Raw genomic sequence first — 16,493 nt, 5'->3', positions numbered from 1 at the left:
TTCAAGAACAACCTCTCTATATAGAAACCATCATCAAACCCACTTGTGCCTTTTTCTCCTTCCCACACTATGTAAGGCCTTCTTGGCCTTTCTTTTGACAGGGCTGGCCAGTTGTGTCTGGCTTTTGATTTTTGCAGTGGTCAAGATTTGTTACGGTGTGATTTTTCTCTGGCGTGGGTGAGGTAAAACTCTCACTTTTGTCTGCAACGCACAATAGGGCCATGCAAGGCTTTGCGCTCAGCACCACAACAGTGCTTTGGGAAACGGGGGGGGGAGGGGTTATGTGGGTCTAGTCTGCATTTTTTTTTCTTGATGAATGTATTCTATTTTATTTTTCTTTATGAACACTAAGAGCATATGCATCAAAGACAAATTCCTGTGTGCCCAAACACACTTGACCAATAAAGAATTCTATTCTATTCTATTCTATTCTATTCTAGTCTAGTCTAGTCTAGTCTATATTCTATTCTATTCCCCTCAAACTAGGCATCAGCCTCTCCAGTTGCTGGGTGATCATGGGACAGGCCCAGAATAACATTAAAGAGTTATAGAAAGGTGCTGTGTTTTGAACTCATGAATGTTGCAAAGCACATTTTTAGGAATTAGTTCAAAGGGCCCCCTTTCATAGCATTCATGAGGGCTAGGGAGGAAGAATTAATGTTAGCTTTTTAATTATAAAATGGTTCAGACAATACTGTACCTTGGCCAAAAAGATCAGATAACTGGTTGGAATAAACCTAGCAGATGAAATTGTCCTCTATCTAAGAATCTCTCCCAGTCTGGTGCCATTGATCGCTTTCTGTTTTTTATCAGCTCTCCATCAAGTTTCTCATTAGGAACCACTAGTTCTGTGTCCAAGCCAATTAGGAATTTCAACCTTGATATAAATCCAATGCCAGAAAATTTCATCGGAGCCCCCACTCTTCTCGCCCACCAATTTTGCAAGCACCCTCCTTCCTGGTATTGCTGTAACTTTTTGAATCTTTGATAATTTCCCCACCTGCAGCAAGCAATGACAGAACTGGGCAGGCCTGGATATATTCTGCATATTTAAACTAAGGCTGTTGTGTTCAGTCAGAATCACCTATGAAAAACAGAGCATTTCGATGCAGTAATAATAGACCTTTCATTATTTAAACAGGAACTAGTCCAAAACCAAAATTTTAATATGTGGTTTTTGAAACAAATACATTTATACAGAGATATGATTCTTAGAACTTTTAATAATGAAAAAAAATCTGCTTCTGCTTCTAACACGGAAGGAAGTACAGGTAGTACAACCACTATTAGGATCAGAATTTTGGTTGCTAAGTGATGCATTCATTAAGTGAGTCATCATGTGACTAGACGCAATTTTACAATCATTTTTACTAAGACTGTTAAGCAAATCATGTGGTCGGTAAAGTGAATCACACAGTTGTTAGGCAAATATAGTTTCCCCAGCTGACTTTTGTCAGAGTTTGTTGCAGCAATTGCATCCAGAAAGCACACACAGGTAACTGATTCAGCAGGATTCATTAACTTCTCTTTATATATAGTATAACTCATGAAGTAAATATGCAATACCAAAAGCAGGTTTTTCAACATGGTAATAAATACAAGCAAAACACAGGCAGAGGAGAGAACAGTTTCAGTTTCAGTTCAGAGTTCAGGCTAGTTTTAGTACAGAACAGTTGAGCTAAGCCACACCCAGGCTCCTAGTTGTCTCCAGCAAATACTGTTTCAGTTTTCAAACACCCCCTCATGGCTGACCCGGTTGCCTGTCTCTTCCAGTCATGAACTCTTAATATACTGGCAACTTTACTTGTCAGAAGCCACCTGGAAACGGGAATCAGAGGACCGCAAGGAACTTGCAACCATTGTAAATGCGAGCCAGTTGCTAAGTGCCTGAATTGTGAACGAGTGATTGTAGGGGTGGGCAACAGTCATGACTTCGAGAACGACCATTTTTCCTGAGGCTGTTCTAACTTTGAACCATTGTTAAACAAGCAGTCGTAAATTGTACAGAAAAACAGTGATACATTATCAAAATGAATTGATTAATTTATTTGGTATTTGGTATTTATTGGGATTTATATGCCGCCCTTTTCCCTGAGGGGACTCAGGGCGGCTTACAACCACAGGGGAGGGGAAGTGCAAGGTCAAAACAAAACAATATGTGAACAACAAAAAAATAATAAAACCCAACTTTCATTCAGCAATCAAACAAACACTCGGGCGGGTAATTAGGAGCCTATCCCCAGGCCTGCTGGGAGAGCCAGATCTTGAGGGCTGCGCGGAAGGTCTGGATAGTGGTGAGGGTGCGGATCTCCATGGGGAGCTCGTTCCATAGGGTCGGGGCAGCAACAGAAAAGGCTCTCCTCCGTGTGGTCGCCAGTCGGCATTGACTGGCAGATGGAATTCGGAGGAGGCCCAGTCTGTGCGATCTAATTGGTCGATTTAGGGAGGTAATCGGCAGAAGGCGGTCTCTCAAGTAGATTAAATTCTCTTCCCCTCCACTTCTTCAAATGACAAGTGTTGAAATTAAGGGAAATTAAGGAACCATTGCCCATGTCCCCAGGATAATAGAGCAATAAAAGTAAAGGTTCCCCTGCACATGCATGCTAGTAGTTTCGGGCTCTAGGGGGCGGTGCTCATACCCATTTCAAAGCTGAAGAGCCAGCGCTGTCCAAAGATGTCTCCATGGTCATGTGGCCAGCATGACTCAATGCCAAAGGTGCATGGAGCAGTGTTACCTTCCCACCGAAGTGGTCCCTATTTTTCTACTTGCATTTTTATGTGCTTTCGAACTGCTAGGTTGGCAGAAGCTGGTTGTCCAGCTCACTCCGTTATGCGGCGCTAGGGATTCGAACTGCTGAACTGCCGACCTTTCTGATCTACAAGCTCAGCGTCTTAGCCACTGAGCCACCGCGCCCCAAATAGAGCAATACAGACTCTTAATTTGGAAAGTGCTTGGGCTTTTGAACTGAACAGGGAATTCCAGGCTCAAGTTTCTGGTCAGCCATGGAGGTCAGCTTCCAAAAACTGTTGTGGGATCGAATGAGGAGAGACCTGCTCTGTGCATTGTCTTGAGTTCCTAGGAGAATGCTGGGATAGAATTATAATGTAACAGCATGTCAAAATCCATTGTCTGCTTCTCTCTTCCAGTTGGCTAAAATCCCCGTCTTTGAATGTTCCCAGTTCTCCGATTGCAAGTCCTGTTTGGCAGTGAAAGACCCCTATTGTGGCTGGTGTGTTCTTCAAGGAAAGTAAGACCTCATTTAATTCATATCCATCTGCTTTCATATGAGACATCTCTGCTGACTTCCAGAAATTAACACAACATTGTCCAGAGGGTGAAGTAGTTGCAATCCTAAGATCCCCCCCCCCCCCAAAAAAAAAAAGAAAAAGTTTTGCTATAACTTTGTACTGGGTAATTCTAAAGAAGTCCTTCAGGGGCACCAATGAGGATTTTGCAGAATCCTTTGTTCACATGCAGCAGTAGTCCTGAATTCGTATACAATTCGTTTTTGGAAGTTCTTGTAAACTGTAATTCAAGAAGTTGGTTATAAAAGTCCCCTGTAAATCCTAAACATTTGTTCCGTAATAGGCTTGGCAGGACATCGTTCTTACAATTTAGAAAGGACTGATTAAAACTCCTTGTTAAGCAGTGCATTATCTACTTCTGGAGATCATCTGAGGTTCCCAGACGAATTCATTGATTACATCTGTTCCTGGGATTTGTAATTATGAGTAAATTAACCGAACAGATTCTAAATGGGAAAGAAGAATCACTTCCAAGAGCCCATTATCTCTTGTTTCACATATGGATGCAACCAAATGTTACCAGGCAAGAAACATAGAAAATTTATTGAAAATGATGTTCCATTTATATTTTCCAGTATTTTCCCAGCACTGTTTGGAGAATTACGGTTGGAGGAAATTTCTTTAAAAAAAAAAATTTAAATGGAAGCAGAAAAGTGTAATAGCTATTTTGGTCTTGTTTTCCGAGTTGCATTCTTATTTCTATATTATTTGCATTTATGTAGGTATAAGTAACATAAAACATAAATTAAAAAGCTTTCTCTTTGCTTGAAAACATTCTTTAAATGCTGGTTTCTGAGGGAATCAAAAACATTACAGAGGATTTGGCTTTGGAACTGAGATCCAGTGCTAATGGTTAGGGCAGTGGGGGCGAACCTTTTTCTCCTTGGGTGCCAAAAGCACACACACGTGCATGTTCACGTGCCCACCCACATAGTTTAATACCCCCCCTCTGCACCGTGACCCCTGCGCATTCACATGTAACCCCCCCACTCCTCTGCAGGCCCTCCTTAGGCCGGAAGAAGCCCGTTTTCCTACTTCCGGTGGGCCCAGTAAGTCAATTTTTCGAGGGCAAAAAATGGCCCAACACGCAAACCGGATGTTCGGGAATGGAGTTCCAGGTTGCCCATTGGGCTGTTTTTCTCCCTCTGGAGGCTTTAGGAGGCTTCCCTGAAGCCTCCAGAGGGCGAAAAACAGCCCAACGCGCAAACCGGAAGTTCAGGTGAACCTATGCCCGTGCCATAGGTTCACCATCACGGGGTTAGGGAGTTTCTCCAAATTAAACCAGCTTACGGATCAACCTCATCTGATTTTTCCGTAAGGCAGTGCTTCAAAACCTTAGCAACTTTAGGATATCTGGGCTTCAACTTGCAGAATTTAGGGAGTTAAAGTCCAGACATCCTTCTTATCTTTTTCTACTACCTTCTCCCATTGGTATCTTATGATTATATTATATTGTTGTTTGTATGTACACTGAGAGCTCACACAGGTAGTTCTTGATTTACAACGGTTTGTTTAGTGGCCGTTCAATTTCACAACAGCACTGAAAAAAATGTCACTTATGGACGTTTTTCAGCGTTACAGCCTTTGCAGCATCCCCCATGACAGTGGTGGGTTTCAAAAATTGTTCGAACCTACTCTGTGGGTGTGGCCTCCTTTGTGGGAGTAGCTTACCGCCCATGTGACCGGATGGGAGTGGCTTGCTGCCCATGTGACCGGATATGAAGATGCTGACGACACTTGTCAGAACCACCTTAAATTACCTCACACACAGCACTGGCATGCATAAGAATATGATGTAAACTTGTTTTTTAAAAGGCATCTTTGGTTTGCGTTAAAACAACTTCAACACACGCAATGTTCTGATTGCACCACAAATGCATTAGCCATCCTTACCTTTCACAGAGGCACTGAGTTTTATAAATATGAGCATGATAGTGTAGAATAATCATATCCAAGGACCAGTGGTGGGTTTCAAAAAATTTTGGAACCTCTTCTGTAGGTGTGGCCTGCTTTCCGGGTCCACTGGTGGAACCTCTTCTAACCAGTTCGGTAGATTTGACGAACCGGTTCTACCGAATAGGTGCAAACTGGTAGGAACCCACCTCTGCCCCATGATCATGCAATCAACATTCAGAAGCTTGACAACTGATTCATACTTATGACTATTGCTCTGTCCCAAGGTCACGAGATCACCTTTTCTGACCTGTTCACAAGTATAATCTACGGGGAAGCTGGCTTACTAAGTTATCATCTGCAGGGATTCACTTAACAACTGTGGCAAGAAAGGTTGCAAAATGGGGCAAATGTCTTACTTAACAACAAAATCTTGGTCTCATTTGTGATCGTAAGTTAAGGACTACCTATACACCGGAGTCAAATTCTGTGTGTGTCCAATCACATTTGGCAAAAAAAAAAAAAAATCTATTCTGTTCTGCTGTGTTCTTAAAGTTGCTAAGTTTTAGGGGCTTAGCAAGGGGCTGAGAGCAGCATTCATTATTTTCCTCATCCAGAAAGTATATTTTCTGGGAACAGCATGGATATTTTCAGGCAACCCTATACAATCACCTCATTCAAGAGTCTCGTTGCTCTGCCTTTATGCGTGTCTCTGCAGGTGTAGCCGTCACTCCGAATGCACCAGGTTCCACGTGAAAGAGCAGTGGCTGTGGGGCTTTCACTCTGCCCAGCAGTGTCTATCCATCCTGTCCCTGAGCCCCACCAGCATCAGCAGGGAAGAACAGAAAAACGTGAGCTCTGTGATCCATAACATTTCCCTTTGAAGGCATCATGAGATGGTTCCTCACCCTCCGGTGACAGCAAAGTTGGCATGCACCTATTTTACAGAAAGAGAGAATGTGGAGTCTATTTACGCTTTTGCTATTATTGCAAAATGTTAAATGGATGTTGATGATTGGATAACAATTGGAACCGAAAGATGCTTGTTCAGAACAGGTGGATGGAATAGAAGCCTAGCGTGGGTCAAAAGAGAAGAGGGGGGGGGGGATGAACAGATAGGCAGAAGAAGACGTTGAGTCAAATAGATGTTGAGTCAAATAGAATAGGACCAGGGAAGGCACCCTAGCAATGTTCCAATATTGGAGGTGCTGCCACAGAAAGGAAGGGGTCAGGCTATTTTCCAAAGCACCTGAAGGCCACACAAGAAACAATGGATGGAAACTGATCAAGGAGCAATTCAATGTAGAAATAAGGAGAAATTTTCTGACAGTGAGGACAATCAACCAATGGAACAGAAGTTGCCTTTGGAAGTTGTGGGAGCTTCATCACTGGAAGCTTTCAAGAAGAGACTGCTCCTGCCATTTGTCAGGAATGGTGTAGAATCTCCTGTTTGGGCGGGGGATGGCCTACATGGTCCCTTCCAACTCTGTTGATCTGTAGATCACTTCAGTATTGTTAGGTAGCAGCTCCCAGAATTTTGGTCAATAATCCTTTTCAATCCCTTAGGAAAATGTCAATGATTGAAGATTCACACTGAATGACAGTCACTTTGTCTCTGCCAGTATATCTGAGGTTAGATCCTAAATCTTCCTTGTTCTAACTTAGCCGTCTTTCAGTTGTGATGGAAACAAAAGTACCCCTTCTATAGGTCAGCAGAGAGCAATTACTGCAGGGTCCTTGATGGTCTCTGAGCTTGGTTGTTTTCTTACAAGCATTTCAGTACCCAAACTAGGTAACAGCAATACCAATAGGACTTAGATTTATATACCGTTTCACAGTGTTTTACAGTCCTCTCTAAGCAGTTTACAGAGTCAGCCTATTGCCCCCAACAATTTGGGTTCTCATTTTACCCACCTTGGAAGGATAGAAGGCTGAGTCAATCTTGAGCCTGGTGAGATTCGAACTGCCAAATTGCAGGCAGCCAGCAGAAGCAGCCTGCAATACTGCATTCTAACCATTGCGCCACCACTGCTCAATGAACCTGGCTTTGTCATATCCCACCCTGGAAGCAGAATAGAATGTTGGTACTGGTTGTGAAGGTTGCTTCTGATTTAAGAAATAAAAAAAAAATCCAAAAATCCATTGTAGTAATGTTTAACGACTGTCCAGAATTCATGAATTTAGAACTTCAGATGCCTAGAAGTTTTGATTCAAGAACATTCTGCAAAAGATTAATGCCAGTCCAGTGCCCGGGTGAAAGCTCACTCTTGGTTTTTCATTTTAAGTTTGTACAGCTTGTGGAGACCTTCTTAGGGGAATATGGGAGAACCAAATCCAAGTCATTTTATTCTTTGTCTTCAGAACAGGTAGAAAGCTTTAGTCCTCCCAGGTAATCCCATGTGAGAAGAAACCTCTTCCTAAGCACCCGAGGGCCATTTTGTTCCATTCTTGTTTTTCCATTGTGCAGTTTTTGTGGAATAAGTGGACAAAAATCCTGTGTTCCTTTGACAGTCGAAACTGGCCTTCCTCAACTTGGATATCAGTAAGATGATTAGGCGAGGCAGATTCAACTCAGCAGTAAATTAACACATGGATATGATTGGAGTAAATTACATTTTGACAGAATATCTTCATGCACATGCTTAATCTGGTTACTAATCTGGTTACTAACCTATGTGGCAGAGTCAAATAACACAGTAAGCAAAAAACAAGCAAACACGTCATTCCCACCCAACTTTACACAATGTATAAACACAATACATACAGCATAATTGATGTAATCAAGAACATTGTGCAATTACAGCCAAAATGTACACTTTATAAATTTACAGTTCACAAAGAGAACCTTTATGTTTCATCTGGCCTATTTAAAGCTTAGTTGACCATCATCATATTTTACAAGAATGTTTGGGGAGGCCTGGATGTCACTTCTGGTTAAAGAGAAGTGCTGTCAGTTTATATAAATTTGGACAGATCTCCAACTCACATATCACCTATCCCAGGGATTGGCAAACTTAAACACTTAAAGAGCCACAAAGGTCTTAACCGGAAGCCCTTCGTTCAATTCTGGAGCCGACTAGAAGTCTGGTTCCCCCACCAGAGTCTCCTCCTAGCGCAGGGTCCCTTTTTCCTCTATCTGTCCTAACTGAAAGTCCTATCAATTGTGGAGCCGACCGGCCACAGGGAGCCACAGCAGAGGGATGAAAGAGCCATATGCAGCTCCAGAGCTGCGGTTTGCTGACCCCTCACCTATCCCCACAATGTAGGAGATGACCATGCTGACTTTAAGGGATGGGCCAAATGCATCATCAGTCTGGAGTCCCTAGACCCCCCCCCCCAAAAGTGTATCCCCTCCTCCCCTTGAAGTTTGTTGACTCTTATCTGGCATCAATTTGCCTTGAGTAGATCAGATTCTTGTGTATGGAATAAACTCAGAGTGCTTTTGAACTCTATCCTGGCTCCTGGTTTCTCACACTTGACAAACAAATCTGTTTTTCTCCATTCTCCCTCACTCATTTTCAAAGGGGGAGAGAGGAGAGACTCTAGAAAGAGTGCCGAGAAGAGCAACAAAGATGATTAGGGGACTGGAGGCTAAAGAATATGAAGAACGGTTGCAGGAACTGAATATGTCTAGTCTAATGAAAAGAAGGACTAGGGGAGACATGATAGCAGTGTTCCAATATCTCAGGGGTTGCCACAAAGAAGAGGGAGTCAAACTATTCTCCAAGGCACCTGAGGGTAGAACAAGAAGCAATGTGTGGAAACCAATCAAGGAGAAAAGTAACCTAGAACTGAGGAGGAATTTCCTCACAGTTAGAACAATTAATGAGTGGAACAGCTTGCCTCCAGAAGTTGTGAATGCCCCAACACTGGAAGTCTTTAAGAAGATGTTGGATAGCCATTTGTCTGAAACGGTATAGGGTTTCCTGCCTAGGCAGGGGGGTGGACTAGAAAACCTCCAAGGTCCCTTCCAACTCTGCTATTGTATTGTATTGAATGCTCATTATACAAGAGAATCTTCCTTAGGAAAAGCAAATTACTGTACTGATCTGTCTGCTTTCTGATTGACAGATATTCCTGACTTTTTCGGACTTGCCAGCCCTACAGAACGGAGAGTCCTATTCTTGCTTCTTTGGAGAGTATAAGAGCCCAGCTATATTGATGGGTTCAGGCATTATGTGCCCCTCGCCAGAGCCCAACCATGCCCCAAGTTTGAATGCAGGGACAGGTAAGTGGCATGTTCGGAGAGATCTCTGTGGTGGAATTTTTTTTTAGAAAGGATAAGCAGGCAACTGTTAGAACGAAACGGCAGTTTCCTTTGTAATGAATGATACCAGCTGGTTCTTCAGCTTGATGGTATGAGATACAGGGCTAGAATGGACATCTTTTTTCCAGTCTCAGGGCCGCATCTTTTCATTCGCCCTTGCTTTGAAACCGCAAAGCTGTGAGGTGAATCACTAACGGGATTACCAGAATGAGGAAGGGCGAAATTGTGGCCTGGTATTTTGCGACAGGTTACTCCTTAAGATTCTGAAAAACAGGAGGGGAAAAAAATGTACTCGATGTTTAATTTATGCAGGTGACAGCTTAAAATATCCCAATGTTCAGAAAGGTCCAAAAATATCAACCCAACCATTCTAGGCGCCACATGTGAGCTCTAGGCATCTCATGGACTTCCCTTACTTCTCTAGGAGAAGACATGAGACCTGCTGCAGGAATTCTGTAGCATGATTCATTTTCAAGCTTAGGGAAGGGGTGGGCTGCAAGTAGGTTACATTCAGCCCTCAGTTTAAATTCAAATCACTTTAGGCCTTTGGTTAAAAGCAGCTTCTCCTCTCCTACCTGGTAGAAAAAGACAAGCAAATTGAGAGGGGAGAGGAAGGAGAGAGAGAGGGGGGAGGGGAGAGATGAAGGGGAAAAAGGAGGCCGGAGAATGGATGTCCCTACCCCTACATACTGTATTTTTTGGAATATAAGATGCACCAAGATTTTCAAGAGGTAAATTGCACTCTGCAGACCTCCCAAACCCTCTGCACGCCTCATTTTTTGTGAAAAATGGGGCATGCAGAGAGTTTGAGAGACCTGCAAAGTGCTCCTTGGGGCTCGGGGGCGGGGGGGATGAGCAAAAAAGGGCATAGTCTTTAGGAGGCTTATAGAGTGCTCCTGGGGGCCGGGCGAAAACAAGCAAAAATGGCCCATTTTTCACTTGTTTTTGCTCTCCCCAGCCCTCAGGAGCACTTTGCAAGCCTCTCAAACCCTCTGCCCGTCTATTTGGGTGAAGGAGGAGGAGTTTCGGTAGGCCAAAAATGCTGTATACAGTGTATAAGATGCACCCAGTTTTTCACCCTCTTTTTGTGGGAGGAAAGGTGCGTCTTATACTCTGAAAAGTCTGGTAGTTTTGATGTTGTGTCTGTGGCACCACAACCCCTCCAAGAGGAAACAGTCCTAAACAGGGATCAGCCCACCCTATTTTAACAGATCCTCCCGCAGATTTGAGATTTGAGTCATGATAGGTATTAGTAGTTACTTGGGGACCATAAATGTTGTGATCCCATGAATGTGATTCACATCAATATTGTCTTAAAATGCTGGTCTTGAAGAAGCCTTAGCTTCCCTTCAGCTAGTTCTCTGACTAACAGGTTGTCCTTGACATATGACTGTCATGGACCCTGCCCATTTCGGCCATAAGTCGCCAATACTATTAAAACTACTCAGACCTGTGACCAACCTCATTTAATCATTTTTTGAGGCAGTCATTAGGTGAACACTGCAGTTGTAAAGCAAATGCATGGTTCACGATGGGTGTGGTGTTGCCAAAAGAAGGAAGTGGTGGTTTTCAGGGGAATTATTGTAAAACATTGTCACGTGACCACAGGATGCTGCAAACAGCCTTAAATGTAGCCATGTTACTGAGCGCCTGAAGTTTGGTCAGAATCCAGGTCTTAAGTAGACCAAAAGCAGATCTTCAAATGGTTGCTAGGTGACCGGTTGTAAGTCAAGGACTACAGTACCTGTAATCCAGTGGTGGGTTTCAAATTTTTTTAGAACCTCTTCTGTAGGTGTGGCCTGCTTTGTGGGAGTGGCTTGGCAGTCATGTGACTGAGTGGGCATGACCAACTTGTAAAATGTGGTAAAACTCACTTAACAACACTCTGCTTAGCAACCAAAATGTTGGCTGAGAAACTCTGGCATTGAAGCACACAAGTCTTAAAGCTGTCAAGTTACAAGCCCCTTGCACCCCTAACCCTTTAGAAAAAAAAACCCAGGGGTGTTCAAACTTGACAGCTTTAAGACTTGTGGACTTCAACTCCCAGAATTCCTCCTCTCGCTCTTCATCTTGATGATGCACGGAAGGGCGGGGGGAGGGAGCTGGAACCAGTTCTAAACAGCACTGTAGATTTGTGGAACCTCTTCTATAGAAGAGGTTAGAACTGGCAGGAACCCACCCCTGCTGTAATCTTTCCTGTTTATGTATGTCAAAGCATAGACAGAAGAAACAAGAAATATTGATATGTAAGCCCCTCAGACTGGAAATACAAATTCCAGCTGCAGATGCTGTTTGCTGTGGCATCATGTTTGAAGCCTGCCTGATTTCCATTTTCAGACCACATCACCATTCAGCTGGAGGTGCGCTTCCACGACATCTTCATTGCCTCAACAACTTTCTCCTTTTATGACTGTTCTGCGGTGGCTTCCCTGAGGAGATCTGCACCGTACGTCCATGAAGAGACCTTTCCTTTCCCCAGATGCCTTTCCCCACGATTGCATTCTCACTTCAATTGGTTGGGTCTACTCAACAGCTGTTGTGTTCTTGTTCTTAGGTGCCAGGGATGTGTGAGCAGCCACTGGGGGTGTAATTGGTGCGTCCATCAACACCTTTGCACACACAAAACTGTCTGTGAAGATGGGTCTATTATCTACAATAAGAAGGTAGGTTTTATTGTGGCCTGCCAGCGGCCAGCAGAGCTGGCAGCAGATTCGGACAGTAAGGAGGTTGGAGAGGAACATGGGCCAGTCCTTGAGTGTGGGGAAGGCTCTGATGAAGGCTCTGTGTCAGAGGCAGAGAGGGGGCCAGGACCGTATGCCAATTATCAGCTGCCTTCACAGTCAGACATCAGTGAGGCAGATGAACAGCTGTAGCCTGTTCCCAGTGTGCACATGTGCAGAGTTGCCAGATGAAGGGAACAGCTAAAGAACAGGAGTCGACTTGGGAGTAAGGTCACAGGTGGGCCCTTCCCATGGGGAATAAAAGAGGAACGAAAGGGGAGTGGAGTTTGCAGGAGACAATTAGTTTGCTTAATTGGCTTGTGACTCTCTGAGACTCCTTGCCAAGTTTTGCAGATATCGGCCTGTCAGCTCTCCAAGCCAAATAAGGTCTGTGACTGTAAATCCTCCCTTGAAAGACTTTGCTGGATGAACAAAATTCACAGTAAATTAATAAAAGTGTTTTTTTTTGTTGGGACAAAGAGTTGCTTCATGCTCTTGGGGTGCCTAGGTCAGAAAAGGTTTTTCATAGGTCTTCTAAATCACAAAACTGCACTTCACCAGTTTTGGCCATGTCGCGGGTGAGAATTCACAAAGCAATTGTGTTGGGTAGAATTAGCAGACAAAGGAAACCAGGCCTCCAAAGAACATAATAGCTGAACACCATCAAAGATGACTCCAGCCAGAGCATAGAAAAATACAAAGAAGCAATGCAAGATTGGAAGACGTGGAGAGAGCTGGCCCATAGAATCACCAAGAGTCAGACACGACTGAATGGATAACCTCATTGCCATCAGCAACAGCATTGGTCTTCTGTGAGAATGATGACAGTGGAGGATTTGGGAATACATGTGCTTGAGCATGTGTACATATTTAATGTGCAACCCTAGATCCAAATATCAATAAAAAATACCGGGAATGAAAAGATAGTTTGTTCCTAGCTTACAAGAACCTTAGCTCAGGTGGACCATCGGCCTGGTTTGGAATATGAGACTTTCATAGAGACTGGAACACTTCTGCACACTTCTCAAGTAAACTTGGGAATAGTGGGTTGCTATGTATAGTCCCTCTTCTTAGCTTTCTGAAGTGAGAAATATATTAATTTTCATTCCTGGATATCACTGTGGTGGCGCAGTGGTTAGAGGGCAGTACTGCAGGCTACTTCTGCTGACTGCCGGCTGCCAGCAGTTTGGCAGTTCGAATCTCACCAGGCTTCATAGTCGACTCAGCTTTCCATCCTTCCAAGGTCAGTAAAATGAGGATTGTTGGGGGCAATATGCTGACTCTGTAAAACCGCTTTGAGAGGGCTGTAAAGCACCGTGAAGCAGAATATGTCCAAGTGCTAATATTGCTATCACTGGCCACCACTCCCACTCCCAACTGCACAAGAATTGTTCACGTGTTTTAAAAAACGATATTACATAATACACTAGTTACATAATACACTAGTTACACTAAAATGCATTTCAGGGGTTGGTACTGCAGAAGCCCAACTGTTGTCAGCATAACCTGCGACCCACACTATCACATCACATCAGGAGTGAAATCCAGCAGATTCTGACAGGTTCTGGAGAACCGGTAGCAGAGATTTTGAGTAGTTCGGAGAACCGGCAAATGCCGGCTGGTCTCAGAGTGCGGTGGAAACGAAGATTTACAGTATCCTTCCCCTGCCACGCTCACCAAGCCACGCCCACAGAACCGGTAGTAAAAAAATTGAATTTCACCACTGCATCACACCGTACCATGGTTTATTTGTTTGGTGATGGCATTTAGTAAGAACACAGCAACAGTTTGGCTAAGCTGTTTTTATGATTTAGCATGTTGTATGAACTCAGCCACAGAGCGTGGCCTCCTTCTGATCCCGTACTTGCCCTGACTAACTGTTTCTTCTTTTTCGCTTCTCCAGACTCAGATACTGGATTCCAGCCCATTCCCTTCCTCATACACTCCAAGTACAACACAGTCATCTTTGCCTATGGTGGCCACTGAACCCCCTACGCTCTCAGAAGCACCAGGGACTACTTCCATGCCTGCTCCCACCACCACTCCCATTATCTACACCAGCCTGCCAGCCACTTCTGCCCCAACTACTCTGAAGCCCGAAACCCTTCCTTCCACCGAAGCACCTCTATCAACCCCAAGTACTGTTACTTTGCTGGAGACAACCCGGGATTCTCTGATATCGCCCCCCACTGAAGTGCCCACTACTGCGACTGTCGGTCCTACCTCAGAATATCTCTCCAGCAGCCAGCTGGAGATGCTTTCTTCCACAGCGCATCCTACTTCAGAACCAACTGCAGATCCAGAAGACGGCTCCACCGATCCTTCTATTGCCGTGTATAGCACACCCCAGCCTGTTCTAGAGGGAAAGACTCCTTCCCTTGAAGCTGAAAGTTCCTCCACTCCACCTTCTGCCCCTGCGACTTCTCCCCTAAGTCCTCTTACCCCTAACCAGACCGGGAGCCCTTCCACATCTACTAACGTACCACCCATTGACCTGGAGACCGAGCCTCCCATTCTCGAGTTGCCTTATCCTACAGACCTTCCAAAGTGGCTTCCTCCTGAAGACATCGCAGAACCCCAGGAGAGTGAGGAATGGATGGTTTCGCTGCCCTCTGAAAATGACACCTCCTCTTTCTCTGCATCCATCCTTCTCTCGGGGGATGGGGACTCCTCCGAGAGTGACATCTCTGATTTCCCTCGAATTCTGCACCCAACACTAGATTATCAATATGATGCACCTGGATTTCTGGATTTGGTAAGTCTCATGCTTTGCTTCAGAACGCCACAGATGTTTTTGCGTGTCATTGATGGCTGGTTTACTCTGCATACACGCACAAGCATATATGCCTACGGGTAGTCCTTGACTTACAGCCATTTGTTTAGTGACTGTGCGAAGTTACAGTGGCACTGAAAAAAGTTCACACTTATAACCATTGCAGCATCCCCATGTTCACAGGTCACAATTCGGATGCTTGGCAACTGGTTGTGTCAAGCGCCAGGGGAATTGGGAGATCCAGGCAGTCCAAATGAATATAAAGTTTTATTGCAAGCTTAAGCTCTCTACAAGAATCTGAGCTACTAATGGTTAAAGGGAATTAGCGGCAGTTAAGAAAGGAAATCAAGGCGGGCTGGACTTAGATCTCTTGTGGTGCACAGGGACTCATGACTGATGATGTATTTGACTCCTCATTTGGACTCGGCCTGGTCATCTCCTACAGCCATGATGGCGAACCTATGACACACGTGCCAGATGTGGCATGCAGAGCCATCTCTCCTGGCATACAAGCCATCACCTGTTTTTCTTCTGGGTTCCGGTGTGCTGGCCAGCTGGTCTTCACATATGTGGGAGCGCTGGAAATCAGAAGAGCAGTTGCCCGGTGTGTATGCGCGCGGTGGGAAGATGAACTTCTTGTTTCCGGCGTGCCCATCCATACCAGCCAGCTGGTTTTTGCGCATGCATGTGCACCAGAAACCGGAAGACCAGCTGGCTGGCGTGCATGCATGTTTTGGAAACTGGAAGATCATTTTCTGAGCACATGCATGTGCACTGGGCAGCTGCTCTTCCAGTTTCCGGCACGTGTGCATGTACACTCCCGTTTCGGCACTCGGTGCCAAAAAGGTTTGCCAACACTGCCCTACAGGATCATAGTTTATGAAGGCTGTAGTGTGCCAGGGTCATGTGATCCCCTTTTGCAACCTCCTGACAAGCAAAGTCAACAGGGGAAGCCAGATTCACTTAATAACCACGTTACTCACTTAACAACTTCAGTGATTGGCTTAACAGCTGTGACAAGAAAGATGGTAACATAGGGAAAATTCAAATGTTAACAGCTGTCTTGCTTAGTAACAGGAATTTTTGGCTCAGTTGTGATCATAAGTCAAAGAAAGGACTATTTGTATTCTTGAATTTTATCCCTACCAAGCAACCTTGATTGATAAGCTGGGCTTAGATGAGAGGAAGCAACTCACCCCAAGTCATCCAGTGAGCTTTCATGGTTAAGATGGGCTTGGTCCAGTAATCTTCATCCATTAATTTTTGTGCAGGAAGATACCCGTGAGGGAAAAGAGAAACCCTAAACCATGTAGTTCTTTCAACTCCTAGCAACCTGATAGAATTTCTTTGTGATGATCTATCCCTAGCTGCTGCTTACAAGTCATCCAATGGTGCATTCATCACCACTATAACTGAGTCTGTCCATCTGGCTAGTGGTCGTCCTCTTCTCCTCTTTCCTTCCATCTTACTCTGCATTGGAGCCTTTTTCCCAGAGACGTGAGTCTTCTCATAATGTCTCTGAAGTAGGATATTT

At 44.4% G+C, this 16,493-nt stretch overlaps 1 protein-coding gene across 1 annotated transcript in view; it reads left to right on the top strand.

The window, feature by feature from the left end:
* PLXNB1 (plexin B1) overlaps positions 1–16,493 on the top strand; it is a 130,009-nt gene that overhangs the window by 48,483 nt on the left and 65,033 nt on the right. Inside the window, exons 4-9 of the mRNA XM_032211836.1 lie at positions 3,148–3,248; positions 5,918–6,050; positions 9,271–9,427; positions 11,804–11,912; positions 12,021–12,129; positions 14,090–14,941. Coding sequence (XP_032067727.1) covers positions 3,148–3,248; positions 5,918–6,050; positions 9,271–9,427; positions 11,804–11,912; positions 12,021–12,129; positions 14,090–14,941 — 1,461 coding nt within the window. The remainder of the gene's footprint in view (positions 1–3,147; positions 3,249–5,917; positions 6,051–9,270; positions 9,428–11,803; positions 11,913–12,020; positions 12,130–14,089; positions 14,942–16,493) is intronic.

Source organism: Thamnophis elegans, chromosome 2 (genome assembly GCF_009769535.1).
Source record: "Thamnophis elegans isolate rThaEle1 chromosome 2, rThaEle1.pri, whole genome shotgun sequence".
Classification (NCBI taxonomy): domain Eukaryota; kingdom Metazoa; phylum Chordata; class Lepidosauria; order Squamata; family Colubridae; genus Thamnophis; species Thamnophis elegans.
The sequence above is the reverse complement of the archived record's forward strand: the minus strand, read 5'-3'. Positions and strand labels throughout refer to the sequence as shown.